Genomic DNA, 15762 nt, shown 5'->3' with positions numbered 1-15762 from the left:
GCGGGGTCCCCCCGCCGCCGCGGTCCGTGGCCTGCCTGCGTGGCCGCCCCCGCCGGGTCCAGGCGCCCCGTCCGCGCTCGCCTCGCCGATCGGATTCCCGGAGCCTCACCGAGGGGGACAGGGGCTGGGAAGCCGTTCCCATCCCGCCCGCCTGGAAGAGAAGATTCGAGTCAGGGGAGAAGGCCGGCCGGCCGCGAGAAACGCGTGGATCGGCGTGGGCACGAGCAGCCCTTGCCCTCGGCGACCCTCGGCGCGGCCCTGGTCCCCAGGCCGCCTGTTGCGCGCTGAGACCCCGCAGATGTTGGTCTGGGCTAGCGAGAGTTTCCGTCTGGCAGGAATGTCCTTTTAAGAGCACCCCCACTTTGGGCTTCAAGAGGAGGTTGGAGCCAGGGGGCAACACACACACACACACACACACACACACACACTCCCTGTCTCCCCTCTCCATACCCATCAATGCGTCCACACACACACACACACACACACACACCCTTCTCTCCCCTCTCCATACCTATAAATGCGTTCTTACATATATACACACACACACACACACTCCCTGTCTCCCCTCTCCATACCCATCAATGCGTCCACACACACACACACCCTTCTCTCCCCTCTCCATACCTATAAATGCGTTCTTACATATATACACACACACACACACACTCCCTGTCTCCCCTCTCCATATCCATGAATGCGTCCTCAGACACACACACACACACACACACACCCTTTCTCCCCTCTCCATACCCATAAATGCATCTTCACACACACACACACACACACACACACTCTTCTCTCCCCTTTCCATACCCATCAATGCGTCCACACACACACACACTCCCTGTCTCCCCTCTCCATACCCATCAATGCGTCCACACACACACACACACACACACACACACACACACTCCCTGTCTCCCCTCTCCATATCCATGAATGTGTCCTCAGACACACACACACACACACACACACACACCCTTCTCTCCCCTTTCCATACCCATCAATGCGTCCACACACACACACACACACACACACACTCCCTGTCTCCCCTCTCCATACCCATCAATGCGTACACACACACACACACACACACACACCCTTCTCTCCCCTCTCCATACCTATAAATGCGTTCTTACATACACACACACACACACACACACACACACTCCCTGTCTCCCCTCTCCATATCCATGAATGTGTCCTCAGACACACACACACACACACACACCCTCTCTCCCCTCTCCATACCCATAAATGCATCTTCACACACACACACACTCCCTGTCTCCCCTCTCCATACCCATCAATGCGTCCTCACACACACACACACACACACCCTTCTCTCCCCTCTCCATACCCATCAATGCGTCCTCACACACACACACACACACACACCCTTCTCTCCCCTCTCCATACCCATCAATGCGTCCTCACACACACACCCTTCTCTCCCCTCTCCATACCCATCAATGCGTCCTCACACATACACACACACACTCCCTTCTCTCCCCTCTCCATACCCATAAATGCATCTTCACACACACACACACACACACACACACACACACACACACCCTTCTCTCCCCTTTCCATACCCATCAATGCGTCCTCACACACACACACACACACACACTCCGTCTCCCCTCTCCATACCCATAAATGCATCTTCACACACACACACACACACACACACACACACACACACACCCTTCTCTCCCCTTTCCATACCCATCAATGCGTCCTCACACACACACACACACACACACTCCGTCTCCCCTCTCCATACCCATGAATGCGTCCTTACACACACACACACACACACACACCCTTCTCTCCCCTCTCCATACCCATCAATGCGTCCTCACACACACACCCTTCTCTCCCCTCTCCATACCCATCAATGCGTCCTCACACATACACACACACACTCCCTTCTCTCCCCTCTCCATACCCATAAATGCATCTTCACACACACACACACACACACACACACACACACACACACACACCCTTCTCTCCCCTTTCCATACCCATCAATGCGTCCTCACACACACACACACACACACTCCGTCTCCCCTCTCCATACCCATAAATGCATCTTCACACACACACACACACACACACACACACACCCTTCTCTCCCCTTTCCATACCCATCAATGCGTCCTCACACACACACACACACACACTCCGTCTCCCCTCTCCATACCCATGAATGCGTCCTTACACACACACACACACACACACACACACACACACACACTCCCTTCTCTCCCCTCTCCATACCCATCAATGCTTCCTCATACACACACACACCCTCCTCTCCCCTCTCCATACCCATAAATGCACACACACACACACACACACACACACACACACACACACACACACCCTCCTCTCCCCTCTCCACACCCATGAATGCGTCCTTCTGTTTGCTTGGCGTTTGCAAATAAAACCTGGGCCCAGGCAGGTTCCTCAGGCTGAGTCTGAACTGCCTTTGGCTACCGGCGCTCCGTGGGGTTGGCTGGGCCGGGCCGCCTTGCACGCGGCCAATCCCACAGATGCGAGACCCCGAGACCCCGGAGCGGAAGGTGGAGGAAAGGACCAAAGCAAGCCAGGGAGCTGGGCAAAGGGAAGGAGATACTCTTTGCTTTTTTTTTTATCTATATTTTCCAATTTCCCTCTTACACTTTAGGGAAACAGTGTGCTTTGCAAAATCATTTATGATGATTTGTTCCGGGCATTCAATATTCCACACCAATTCCACCACCGTTATGCCTTCCCTCCATCATTGTCTCCGATTTTCCCAACCACCCAGGGAGATGCATTCTGGATGGTGCTGGGGTAGGAGAGAGTGCAGAGTTGACATGTGGATATGCGGAAACGCTAAAGTCCACCTTGCCAGAGCCCTGCCTGGTATCTTTATTGTCTTAGCCTTGCAACCGTGCAGCCTTGCAATTTGCAATTCTCTTCCATTTTCACAGTGCTGGGGGCTGAGCTCAAGTCTCTTGGGGTTGGTGATGCCTGGCTGTTGGGAGTGGCAAGCAATTAAAAACCTGGCAGTGGGACTTCTCTCAATCACTGGAGAGAAAGAGGAACAAGAGGAAAACCATCCAGAACAATCTATACTACAGTCTAACCAAATGGGAAAGAGCGGTACAGAGATCTCTTAGAACTGCAGAGAAATTGGCTGGAGAGATAGCACAGCAGGTAGGGAGCTTGCCATGCACGTGGCTGACCGCGGTTCGACCTCCGGCATCCCATGTGGTCCTCTGGGCACCACCAGGAGTGACCTCTGAGCACAGACCCAGGAGTTAGCCCTGAGCATCGCCAGGTGTGGTCTGAAAATTTAAATATCAAAAACTGTTTTTCAGTGGTCTCAGTATTTGACCTGAGTTCCCTCCGCCCCCTTTTCTCATGCTCAGGAGAAATAGAAATTTCTAGTATCCAGGGCATTTTTCTTTATTCTCTAACCTCACCCCTCCACCACCCCCACCCCAATAGGTTTTATTTTATTTTTTGCTTTTTGGGTCACACCTGGTGATACCCAGGGGTTACTCCTGGCTCTGCACTCAGGAATTACCCCTGGCAGTGCTTGGGGGACCATGTGAAATGCAAGGAATCGAACCTGGGTCGGCCACCTGCAAGGCAAACGCCCTACCCTCTGTGCTCATTCTCTTCGCCTTGAACTCCAAGAACCAAAGCCTCAAGTTCGGACGGTTTCATAGAAAACTAACACAGGCAGGGAAATGCAGTGAAGTAGAAAACCAGAATTTCCTGGTGTCAGACCACAGAAAGGAGGGTGCCAAATCAGTGTCTGGGACCCGAAATTAGTTTCTGTCTGGCCCCTCGGTGAGGGGTCCTCGTGATGTTTGTGGAATGGGTGACCTATCACGCTGCTGAATAAATGAGCTTATGAATGAATGACTGATGCATGGAATAATAGGAATGAGGCCCGGAGTGATGGCACAGCGGGGAGGGTACTTGCCTTGCACTGGTCTGACCTGGATTCAATCCCCGACATCCCATCGGGTCCCCAGAGCCCACCAGGAGTGAGCCCTGAATACAGAGCCAGGAGTCAGCCCTGAGCACAGCCGGGGTGTGGCCCTAAAAGCAAAATTTGTAACAAATGTAAAATAATTTTTTTTTAAAGAGTCCAGAAGCCCTTCTGGGTTAGTAAGAGACTGGGACTACGGGATTTGCAATTACGTATTTCCTAGGACACACAATGCAGGGCCAATAAATCACCCCCAGGAGACGGGGCTGAGACCCAATTCCAAAGCACAGCGCCACCGGGATGAACAGTTTCCTTTTGTGTTTTTTCTTTTCCTTTTTTAAAACTCCCTGCCAAAGTTCGGGCTCTGAGATTTCTCTCCCCAGGAAGGAGGTTTCGCAACTGCAGCGCGAGAACGGGAAATTCACCGAGCTGGAAAGGGGGAGCGTTTTGAACTCCGGGAGGAGGAGAAAACGGGCTTGCACGGCCACTGGGGCAGGGTGCCTGGTCTACGTCAGCCCCGGGAGCGGGGGACAGCGGCGCCCGGCTGGACTGTGACTCTGCACCCGCATCGGTGGACTGCGACATCACCGTGTCCCCCTCCTGCTCCGTCACCGACTTTCCCGGCGCCAAAGGGAGAGGGAGGGGAGGAAATGACACAAAGCAGGATCCAAACGCGCTCGCAGCCACGAAGCAGCCGCCGCGTCAACGAACAAACGCCAAAGCCACGGACAATTCCTAAAATCGCCGCTGGGGGGCGTGGGACGCGGCAGCCGCCTTTCCTTGGCCGGGAAGAGCGCAGAGTCACGGCGGCTCGTTGGTCTAGGGGTATGATTCTCGCTTAGGGTGCGAGAGGTCCCGGGTTCAAATCCCGGACGAGCCCTCTTTTTCTTTTTTTTCTTTTAAACTTCTGAATGAAAACTTGCTACAGAAGCTCGGGTAAGAATGTTATAATAAAAATTAAAAATATAAAAAACCCAATCACAAAAATTTGTAAGTCTACCACTGTACCTCATGGTGTTTCACTAATAAAAATTAAAAAAAAAAGAATATTAAAGAAACACTGACGAATCCTGGTGGGGGAAAAAATAAATGAAACGTTTTGAACAAAAAAAAAAAAAAGCATGGTGTAAGGAGAGACCCCTGCAAAAGTGTGCGCGCCCCTGCACCTGGGCCTCGTGACCTCTGACTCCCGCTCCCCAACGTCAGTTTATGGGTGTCCGTTTTAACATTGCATGGGCGTTTTTTTCATGCTTTTTTTTTTTTTATGTTTTTTTCCATGCACCCAGGCGTGCTTTGCAAAACGGAGGTGGGGATCCCCGCTTCCACGGGTTGCCTGTGCACGGTGAGGGGGTGGTCGGGGGTGCGAATTGCAGCAGGCACGGGACTTACTTTCAGGAGAAAAAGCTCAAAAAAACCTGGGCTCGTCCGGGATTTGAACCCGGGACCTCTCGCACCCGAAGCGAGAATCATACCCCTAGACCAACGAGCCGCTCCCGGAGACGCCGCTGCCAGAGCTGCCCTTGAGCCGCGCCTCCTGCCGGCGGGTGCCGAGCACCCTAGGGTGACCCACCGGGGACTCGTTCCCTGCAGGCGCGCGAGTCCCCGGTCCCGCCCGGCCGCGTGCTCGGGTTCCCCCCGCGGCGGGTGGCGCGTCCCTGGGGTGCAGAGGACACTCGCCCGGCGACCCCCGCGGAGGCACAGCCAAGGTTGGGGGGAGGGGATACACGGCGCGTGGGGCACCCCTACGCCCCGCCCCCACCGCGTCTGCTTTCCCGTCGGGGGGTCTGCACGCGCGTTTCCTGCACGCGGGGACTGGGGGCTGCGCTGCGGGGACCCCCCGCAACCCCCCTCGAGCGCGATCTCCGGGGGCGCGCGGTGTCCGGGGCGCCTCGGCCACCCCCCGCTTCTGAAATAACAGAGAAAGGGCGAGCCCAGAACCGGTTCGGGCTTCGGTGCTGACGCCGCCCAGTTGCAACGCAGCCGGGGGGTTTAACCCGGATCCTTGGCAACATTGTGTCTAGTTTAGAATAGTTAGTTTCCTTTTTCCGGTCCACTGTCCATTGTATCACTTTCTTCATTATCTCTGCCCCCAGTCCTACAGGTTTACCCCTTAATTTCATGCTGTGACACCCCCCTCACTGAGTCACGAGTTACTTTATTTATTTATTTATTTATTTTTATTTGTTTTATTTGTCTGTTTATTGCTTTTTGGGTCACTCTGGCCATGCACACGGGTTCCTCCTGGCTCTGCATTCAGGAATCACTCCAATGCGGTGCTCGGGGGACCCTATGGGATGCCGGGGATCGAACCCCGATCTGCCACGCGCAAGGCAAACGCCCTCCCTACTGTATTATGGCTCCGGCCCCAAGTTCCTTTATTATTATTATTTTTTTTTTTTTTTGGCGGGTGGAGGGTGGAATGGGACTCACACTTTCCAGTGCTCAGGGGTTACTGAGGATGGAACTGGGGGGGACTGGGATTAAAGTTGGGGTTGGGGGGATGGGGAGGGGTACTGGGGACATTGTGGTGGAGAATGGGCACTGGTGGAGGGATTGGTACTCGATCTTTGTGACTGAAACGTAATCATGAAAGTTTGTGAGACTAACTGTGTCTCATGGTGATTTGTTAAAAAATTTTTTTTAAATGCACAAAAATTTGTAAGTCTACAACTGTACCTCATGGTGTTTCACTAATAAAAATTTAAAAAAAAAACAATGAAATGAAATAATAAAGTAGAGGGTCTGGAGCGATAGCACAGCAGGTAGGGCGTTTGCCTTGCACGTGGGTGACCTGGGTTCGATCCCCGGCATCCCATAGGGTCCCCCGAGCACCGCCAGGAGTGATTCCTGCGTGCAGAGCTAGGACTTAACCCCTGAGCTCCGCTGAGTGTGACCCCAGAAGAAGAAATAAATAAATAAATAAAAATAAACAAAAAATATTCCCTTGGGGCTCCCCCCCCCATGTTTCTGTCAGCCCTTGGATACATCGTCCCCGGCCAGACGATTGCTTTTAACCCACTCTCGTCCTTTGAGGGTGTGGATGGAGTTCTGGTTTGCATGCGGGATCCAGGGTTCTCCTACCCTCACCCCCGAGCTAGACAAGGAGTAGGTCCCTCCCGCAGATAGAAGCCAAAAAATTCAAAACTACAGTTGGGGGTGGGGGAAAGATCTCCCCAAGGTGAGACCTCGGCGGAAGTCTTGCCGTCCCCGTGGAGAACAGGCGTTGGCTGGGTTCAGTCTGAGGGAACAGAAACGCCTTTTGGTGTTGGGGGACCGTATGCTGTCTCAGAATGGGGTCCCAGTGCAAGCGCCTTCACCCCTGCACTAACTTGCTGGCTCAATTTCGTATCACTTTCTTCATTATCCTCCCACTTGCTCCCCAGTCCCACAGGTTGGCCTGTTAATTTCAGGCTGTGACCCCACCCTGACACCATTTTTGTTGTTGGGTCACACCTGGTGGTGCTCAGGGAACACTCCTGGCAGGACTCAGGGGACCATCTGGGATGCTGTAGTTGGAACCCAGATCAGCAGTGTGAAAGGCGAGAGCCCTAACCATTGGACCATCTCTTAGGCCCCCGACACAGTTTTTATTTGTGGCCCCTTGGAATATCCTGAAGACCCACAGGAAGCCATATCCCGGCAGAGATGAGTTGGGTTCTATCCATTAGCCCCCCTCAAAGGGCCTGAACCACTCAACTACTAAATTTTCACACCCCAGAAGATCCTGATCTAAGAAACTGGTTTCTTTCATCGTTCCTTTACCCGGTGAATTCACCCAGTGCCGTCTGGAAAAAGTGCTTTGTTCGGGGCAAGGGGTTAGTGGAGGGACACTTGAGGTCTCTGGGCTAGGCCTGGTCAGCTATCACCCCACAGAGACAGGAGCACCCTCAAAAAAGTGACATCTCTCTTAGAAGCTCCTGACCCCCACACACCCATTTTTTTGGGGGGGGGTTGTTCTGTTTTGGGTTTTTGTTTTGTTTTGTTTCTCGCTCCCTCTTTAGAGAGGAGAAGACAGTCTGGAAACCCCAGCTAGAGCAGGAGCAAGGAGGAAGAGGTTGCTCGCCTCAGAGCTGCGAAGAATCTGTATTATGGGAACTGGCCAGTCCTGGAGGCGCCGGGGTTAACTTCTGCATTAAATCCTCAGATGCAGACTCCAAGTCCCAGGCTCGGCCCCCAGAGGCAACCCCAGATCAAAGATGCTCCCAGAGGGGGCTGGAAGGATAGCACAGCAGGTAGGGCATTTGCCTTGCATGCGGCCAACCCGGGTTCGATTCCCAGCATCCCATAGGGTCCCCTGAGCACCACCAGGAGTAACTCCTGAGTGCAGAGCCAGGAGGAACCCCTGTGCATCGTTGGGTGGGACCCAAAAAACCCCCAAAAAATGCTTCCAGAAAGAAGGACCAGGGGCTAGAGTGATAGTACCATGGGGATAGTACCATGGGACCCCCCAAAGCACAAACAATTTGCTTTTATTTTTTCTTTTTGGGTCACACCCGGCAATGCACAGGGGTTACTCCTGGCTCTGCACTCAGGAATCACTCCTAGCGGTGCTCAGGGGATCCTATGGGATGCCGGGAATCGAACTCGGGTCGGCTGCGTGCCAGGCAAACGCCCTACCGCTGAGCTATCGCTCCAACCCCACACAAACAAAATCTGATTTCACCTCTCTCGCCCACCCACCCTCTCTAGCCATTTCCCTTTCCCCAGGAAGTGATGGAGGTCCCCAGTTCTCAGCACCCCGTCCTCACGTAGTCACTGGGCAATGTGTGTGTAAGCTTGGGGTGCAAAGTACGAGCCGAGACACAAGCAAATAAGACCAAGTATCGCAAACCATGTATTGCTAAAAAGATCCTTAGAGAGATGTACAGGTGAGAGAGGGAGGAAGTGAGAATGGCAATGGCAAACAGATGATCGACTATTTGACGGTCACACACAAGACACACAGTCACACACGCGCGCGCGCGCCTCTGCAAAAAAAACGCAACGCCGATTACACGCGCGCTCTTGATGGGTTACATGTTGGAGACACTGTACTACAAGTTCAAAACTGTTTTGTAGAGAATAAAATCCCCAATATTCACTTGACCCGTGACGGCGTTAGACCTTTGTAGACGATTTTTTGAAGTTAGGGGAGGTGAAGACGGATGATTTTCTAGAAAGATCCACCCATTCGGCTGCATCCATTCAGTTAGTCATTGGAAGACGATTGAAATACTCAGAAATACGATGAAGGACGCTGAAGTACTCTGAGTGGGGTACTCGGGTACTCAGAATATTCCTCCGAAATACTCGGAAAGATGCTAAAAAATACTCAGAGGACTAAAGGCGAAACAGCTTCTTCTCTTCCTTTTTGCTTTTGGTTCATACCTAGTGATGCTCTTGGGTTCCTCCTGCCTCTGCACTCAGGAATCGCTCCTGCTAGTGCCCAGGGGACCCTATGAGATGCCGGGAATCGAACTCAGGTTGGCTGCATGCAAGGCAAACGCCCTCCCCGCTGGGCTATCGCTCTGGCCCCAAGGTGAAACCCGTGAGGGTGAAGCTTTCTCAGGAGATAAATTCAGGCAGGGCCACTACTTGCACCCGGGGACTGAGGCTCGGACCCTGTGCCCGCACAGCCTCTGGGTCTCCCAGCACCTCCTAGAAATAGCTCGACCTGACTCCAGGTCACCTGCCGTAAGGGCGAACATTCCCTCCGGGGCCTGGGGCTCTGCATTCCGGGGAGCAGGGGTGTTCACTGCAGTTGGGAGAGACACATACTCATTTGCGCGTTTCCAAAGCTTTCGACAACTGGGACGGTTTGGGCCAGACCGAGAAGGTTGTCTCAAGAGTCTCGAAGCCACTTAAGGTACTGTGTTTCCTAAGAGATTTGCATCAGTTGCTACATGGTATCGAAGGCCATTTGCGGTGACTTGAGCCCCGTGGACAGGCCACCGCTCTAGCGGGACACAGCAGGGGTCAGGGCTATCCAGCGGAGTCCAGTTCTGAGGTCAACTGTGGAGGGGGGCTGGGGGGATCGGGGCCCACAGGCTGAGAAAGGGGTGTCTGGGGGGCGTTTTCGTTACAGTCGGTTGTTTTAAATAAGTTGCCTTTCCATTGAGGCCCGGGGAGGCCAGTTCTGGGGTCTCTGCGCCCCCAGACGCTGCAGGATGCCCCTCCGTTTCCTGTCCGAGAGTGTGGCCGGCAGCCCCGGGGTGATGAGACTCAAGCTGTGGTTTGTCACTCACATTTCTGTGTCCTTAGCAGAAGAGTCATCCTAGGGGCAGAGGATGGGAAAGTGAGTAACAGGGAGCTGAGACCACCTCAACCCCCGGCGGGCCTCTCTGGGGCAGCGAGATTGGAAATCTAATAAGAATAATGGTAACAAGAATAATAGTAGGGGGGCTGGAGTGATAGCACAGCGGGGAGGGCGTTTGCCTTGCATGTGGCCGACCCGGGTTCGATCCCCGGCATCCCATAGGGTCCCCCGAGCACCACCAGGAGTGATTCCTGAGTGCAGAGCCAGGAGGAACCCTGAGCATTGCCGGGTGGGACCCAAAAAGAAAAAAAAAATAGTAATAGGACTGGGCAGAAAGTTCAGTGTTTAGAGCCAGAACTGGCATGTAAGGGCCCCAGGTTTGATCACCTGCACCTCAAGGTCCCCTGAGCACTGCCACCAGGAACGGCCTCTGAGCACTGAGCCAAGAGCAGCTGTAGAGCACTGTTGAGTGTGTCCCCTCCCAAACCAAACTGCTGAACCTCAACCACAGCTGTGAGGTCACCAGAGGGGACAAGGTGGGCGTGGGGGCAAAGAGGCTACCAGGGCTCAAAAGCACAGTGAATTTCTTCCTTTTTTTAGGGACTCCCACCTGCAGTGCTCAATGCTGACTCCTGACTCTGTGCTCAGGGATCACTCCTGGTGGGACTCGGGGAACCCGGCGAGGTGCTGGGGATTGAACCTGGGTCGGCTGCGTACCAGGCAAGTGCCCTGCCCCTGTGCTATCGCTCCGGCCTCATTTTTAATTTAATTTAATGATTTTTTTTCTTTTTGGGTCCCACCCGGCGATGCTCAGGGCTTCCTCCTGGCTCATGCACTCAGGAATCACTCCTGGTGGTGCTCGGGGGACCCTATGGGATGCTGGGAATCGAACCCGGGTCAGCCGTGTGCCAGGCCAACGCCATCCCCGCTGTGCTATCACTCCAGCCCCTGTTTTTGAATTTTAGAGACAGCCAGACTCGAATCGGCCAAGAGGACACGGTCCCCGTCCCTGGCCCATGTCCCTGTGGCCCCAGTGGCAGCCTGTCACCCCCCCTCCTGGGGACAGGAAGCCATGAGGGGCGTCAGCGGGGCCCTTCCAGAAACGAGGGGCACCTACCTCTGTCTGCTCCCCGCTGGCCTCCGGCGGGCAGGGGCTGCCTCCCGGCTCGGGCGAGGACCCCTTCTCTGACTGCTCCTCGCTTCTCCCCTGCTCCGGGCTGGGGGCACCCTCCCCTCCTCCGGGAGGGTTTGGGGAGCCCTCCTGCTCAGCCCCCTCCTCCGGGCTCCTCTCTGGGGGCGCCTCCTCCTCTTCCTGCGTTTCTGCAGCCTGTTTCGGCTGCTCGACCTCGGGGGGACCCCCAGGCCCGTTCTCAGCCGCGGGGCCTGAGCCCTGGGGCGCTTCCAGGGCCTTGTCCCCGGGCTGCTCTGTCCGGCTGGGCGTCCTCCTCAGAGGGAGATCCTCTGGGGACCCCGACTTCTCCCCCGCCCCGCCGCCGCGCAGCCCCTCGTCCGGGGACCCGGCAGGGGCGGGGGGGCGCCGCGTCCCCGTTCTCCTCCTTGGAGCCGTTCTCCTGCGCCGGCTCCGGGGCCCTGAAGTTGGCCAGGTCCCCGAAGTCCGACTGGGACCTGCGGAATCGTCTGGAAGGGGGGCGCCTTTTGATGGAGCCTTTGGTTCGCACCTGGAAGAGGCAACCAGGGAACCACTCAGGCGTGGTACAAAGGGGTGCTCGGGGGACCACATGGGGTGCCAGGGACTGAACCCGTGCTGGCACACACAGACGCACAGACACACAGACACACACATGGACACACAGACACACACAGAGACACGCAGACAGACACATAGACATATAGACATACACACAGACATGCACACACAGACACACAAAGACACACATACAGACACACAGACACACACATACGCACAGACACGCACAGACACACCGACACACACAGACACACAGACGCACACACACAGACCCACAAGGACACACACGCATACAAACACATACAGACACACACAGACGCACACACAGACACACACATATGCACAGACACACACAGACACACAGACACACCGACACACACAGACACACACACAGACAGACACATACAGACATACACAGACAAACACACAGACGCACACACACAGACCCACAAGGACACACACGCATACAAACACATACAGACACACATACAGACAGACACACACAGACACACACAGACACGTAGATACACAGACACACGGACTCACACAGACATGCAGAGACACACACACAGAGACACGCAGAGACACAGAGACATGGACTCACAGACAGAGATGCACAGACACAGAGACACACAGACACAGAGACTCGCACACACAGAGACCACAGATAGATGGACACGCAGACACGCGGACACAGTACCTTGTTGAAGCAGGGCAGGTGGCTGCCCTCAGGCGGCGGCTGGTCGAAGCTGACGGGCACCTCCCCGGGGCTGCCGGGTGTGGAGGGGGGGCTTTGGAACGGAGACAGCGCCGCCTGCACCCCAGGGCTTTTGGGGGAGGCTCCGGGCAGCAGGGCCGTGGGATCAAAGGCCAAGGAGGCCTGTGGGGAGAGCGGAGAAGGGGGTCTCAGTCGTGGGGGGGCGGCAGGATGGGGCCCCTCCACCCCGTGTCAGGAGGGGCACAGATGCCGGGAGGGTCTCCCGCCCCCCAGCTGTGATCCCAGGAAACGCTCAGCCCCCCAAGCAGGTCCCAGGAGGACGCCAACTGAGACATGGGAAGGTCCCCAAGGCAGGAACGAGCCCGGGGCCCCTGTCTCTCGAGCGCCCCCTGCTGGCCGGACACACACACACACACACACACACACACACACACACACACACACACACACCAGGGGTCCCCTGTCTCTTGAGTGACCCCTGCTGGCCGGACACACACACACACACACACACACACACACACACACACACAAAACACGCATGCACACACGGTTGATGCTGCCTCCTCAGCCCTGCCCTCCAGTCTTGCTCTCAGGGGCTCCACCAGCCCAGCAGTGGCCGGCTCAGCTGCACGCGGGCAGTCTGCTCTGTGGCCAGGTGGACACAGGAAACTGCAATGAGGGCCCAGCTGGGGGGGGGGGGGCGGGGAAAATCCCAGTTGCTTAGAGCAGAGAGAGATAGGGGAGGACCCCGGTTCGGTCCACTGAGCCCTATGGCATCTGGTTGAGCACCGATCCAGGAGTATTAGCTGGCCCTGGGTACCAACTGGGCTGTGAAATGCTTTGCACGCAAGAGGTCTGGGGTTCATTCCCGGCTCTGGGTGTGACCCCGGCTAAGCCGTCATCCCTGGAGCTGGCCGAGAGCTGGCCCTGGAGGGACTGGTGGGGGGGTTCGGGCCACCCCCCAAGGCTTACCTGAAGCTTCTCAATGAGGGGTGAGCTCTTCACCTTGACTTTAGGGCCGTGGTTCACGCTGGGTGGAGATTTCTAGGAGCCAAAGGATGGAGACAGCCAGTCAGCCAGCGAGGGGGTACCCCAGCCCCCCAGAGGGCAAGAGAAGCTGGTTTCACCCCACCACCTCCTCCTCCTCCTCCTCTTCCTCCTCCTCCTCCTCCTCCTCCTCCTCCTCCTCCTCCTCCTCCTCCTCCTTTGGTGGGGGGAGGGCGTCACATGCTCAGGGTTGACTCTTGGCTCTGCGCTCGGGCATCACTCCTGGTGGTGCTGGGGGACCATATGGACTGCCGGGGGATCGAACCCATGTCGGCGGCGTGCAAGGCCAGCGCCCACCCCCACGCCCCTCCACTGTCCTGTCACTCTGGCTCAAGCCCCCTCGTTTCTAATCTCCCCCTAGCGAAGGCGCCTTAGCTGATGCGTCTCCCCCGCCAACTATTCCCTTTGTTTTGCTGACTTTGGTGGAGCTTCCAGAAGGTTCCAAGCTTTGGCCGGGGTCATGTTTAAGCAAGTTTCCGACCATGCCTCTGTACTATGACCTTTTCTTGTGCTACTGGTTACCCCAAGTCTCAGGCTGTACCCCCACTTACCAACTGAACGGATTTTCACGAGCGGGCTCCCTTGCAGTATCTTGGGGGTCCCATGGGAAGGTGGGGGGGGGGGGAAAAACACCCTGGGTGAGAAATGCTGGCCTACACTGCCCTCTGCTGGCCGTCTAGGGAATTTGGGTGGTGGAGGGTAGCCGGGCTCTTTTTCCTTCCTTCCTTCCTTCCTTTCTTCCTTCCTTCCTTCCTTCCTTCCTTCCTTCCTTCCTTCCTTCCTTCTTTTTCCTTCCTTCCTTCCTTCTTTCCTTCCTTCCTTCCTTTTTTCCTTCCTTCCTTCTTTCCTTCCTTCCTTCCCCTTTCTTCCTTTCTCTTCTTTCTCTTTCTTTCTTTCTTTCTTTCTTTCCCTTCCTTCCTTCCTTCCTTCCGTCCTTCCTTCCTCTTTCTTTCTTTCTTTCTTTCTTTCTTTCTTTCTTTCTTTCTCTTTTGCTTTTTGGGTCACACCATTGACGCTTAGGACTTACTCCTGGCTCTGCACTCAGGAATTACACCTGATGATGGTCAGGGGACCACACAGGATGCCGGGAATCGAACCCGTGTTGGACGTGTGCAAGGCCAGTGCCCTCCCACTGTCTTATCATTCCAGCCCTATCCAGGCTGTCTTTTATTTTACTTTCTATACTACATAAAATTTTAAAAGTATGTCACTGTCACTGTCCTCCCGTTGTTCATCGATTTGTTCGAGCGGGCCCAGTAATGTCTCCATCATGAGACTTTGCTGTTACTGTGTTTGGCATATGAAATATGTCACGGGGAGCTTGCCAGGCTTTGCCGTGCGGGCGAGATACTCTCAATAGCTTACCGGGCTCTCCGAGACGGTGGAGGAATCGAACTTGGGTCAGCCGCGTGGGCCGCGCACAAGGCAAACGCCCTACCCACTGTGCTATCGCTCCAGCTCTTAAAAGTATGTACATATTAAAATTAAAAACATAAAATTTAAATATATACAATTAATATAGGCCAGCTGGAGCGATAGCACAGCGGGTAGGGCATTTGCCTTGCACACGACCGACCTAAGTTCAACTCCTCTGTCCCTCTCGGAGAGCCCGGCAAGCTCCCGAGAATATCCCGCCTGCGCGGCAGAGCCTGGCAAGACCCCGTGACGTATTCGATATGCCAAACACAGGAACAACAAAGTCTCCAATGGAGACGTTACTGGGTCCGCTCAAGCAAATCGATGAACAACAGGACAGTGCTATAGTGCTACATAAAATTAATTTTTAACTAAAATATAAATTTAAAAATGTACACATATATATGGGGTCAGCGTGATTAGCGTAGCAGGTAAGGTGCTAGCCCTGCATGTGGCCAACCCGGGTTCGATCCCCGGCATCCAGTCCGGCATCCAGTCCCTTGAGCCTGCTAGGAGTGATTCCTGAGTGCAGAGCCAGGAGTCAGCCCTGAGCATTTCTGCACCCAGCCAATGTCCCACCAATATATGAGGACAGATGACCTTCTTGGGCAGCCCCTGTGGCCAATCCGGTTCCACAG

The 15762-nt window shown here is 55.0% G+C and overlaps 1 protein-coding gene and 2 non-coding genes across 3 annotated transcripts in view; 1 reads left to right on the top strand and 2 right to left on the bottom strand.

The window, feature by feature from the left end:
• Nucleotides 1-4808: 4808 nt before the first annotated feature.
• Nucleotides 4809-4880, top strand: TRNAP-AGG (transfer RNA proline (anticodon AGG)). The gene has a single exon. It is a non-coding gene; the product is annotated as a tRNA-Pro (tRNA).
• Nucleotides 4881-5417: 537 nt separating this feature from the next.
• Nucleotides 5418-5489, bottom strand: TRNAP-CGG (transfer RNA proline (anticodon CGG)). The gene has a single exon. It is a non-coding gene; the product is annotated as a tRNA-Pro (tRNA).
• A 3325-nt stretch (nt 5490-8814) lies between these two features.
• RCSD1 (RCSD domain containing 1) overlaps nt 8815-15762 on the bottom strand; it is a 28490-nt gene continuing 21542 nt past the window's right edge. The window contains exons 4-8 of the mRNA XM_056108600.1: nt 13634-13705; nt 12644-12823; nt 11657-11914; nt 11353-11604; nt 8815-10253 (exon numbers count right to left, since the gene is read on the bottom strand). Of these exons, the coding sequence (XP_055964575.1) occupies nt 10221-10253; nt 11353-11604; nt 11657-11914; nt 12644-12823; nt 13634-13705 (795 nt within the window). The 3' untranslated portion in view covers nt 8815-10220. The remainder of the gene's footprint in view (nt 10254-11352; nt 11605-11656; nt 11915-12643; nt 12824-13633; nt 13706-15762) is intronic.

The sequence above is a fragment of the Sorex fumeus genome, unplaced genomic scaffold, assembly GCF_029834395.1.
Source record: "Sorex fumeus unplaced genomic scaffold, SorFum_2.1 ptg000226l, whole genome shotgun sequence".
Classification (NCBI taxonomy): Eukaryota; Metazoa; Chordata; class Mammalia; order Eulipotyphla; family Soricidae; genus Sorex; species Sorex fumeus.
The sequence above is the reverse complement of the archived record's forward strand: the minus strand, read 5'-3'. Positions and strand labels throughout refer to the sequence as shown.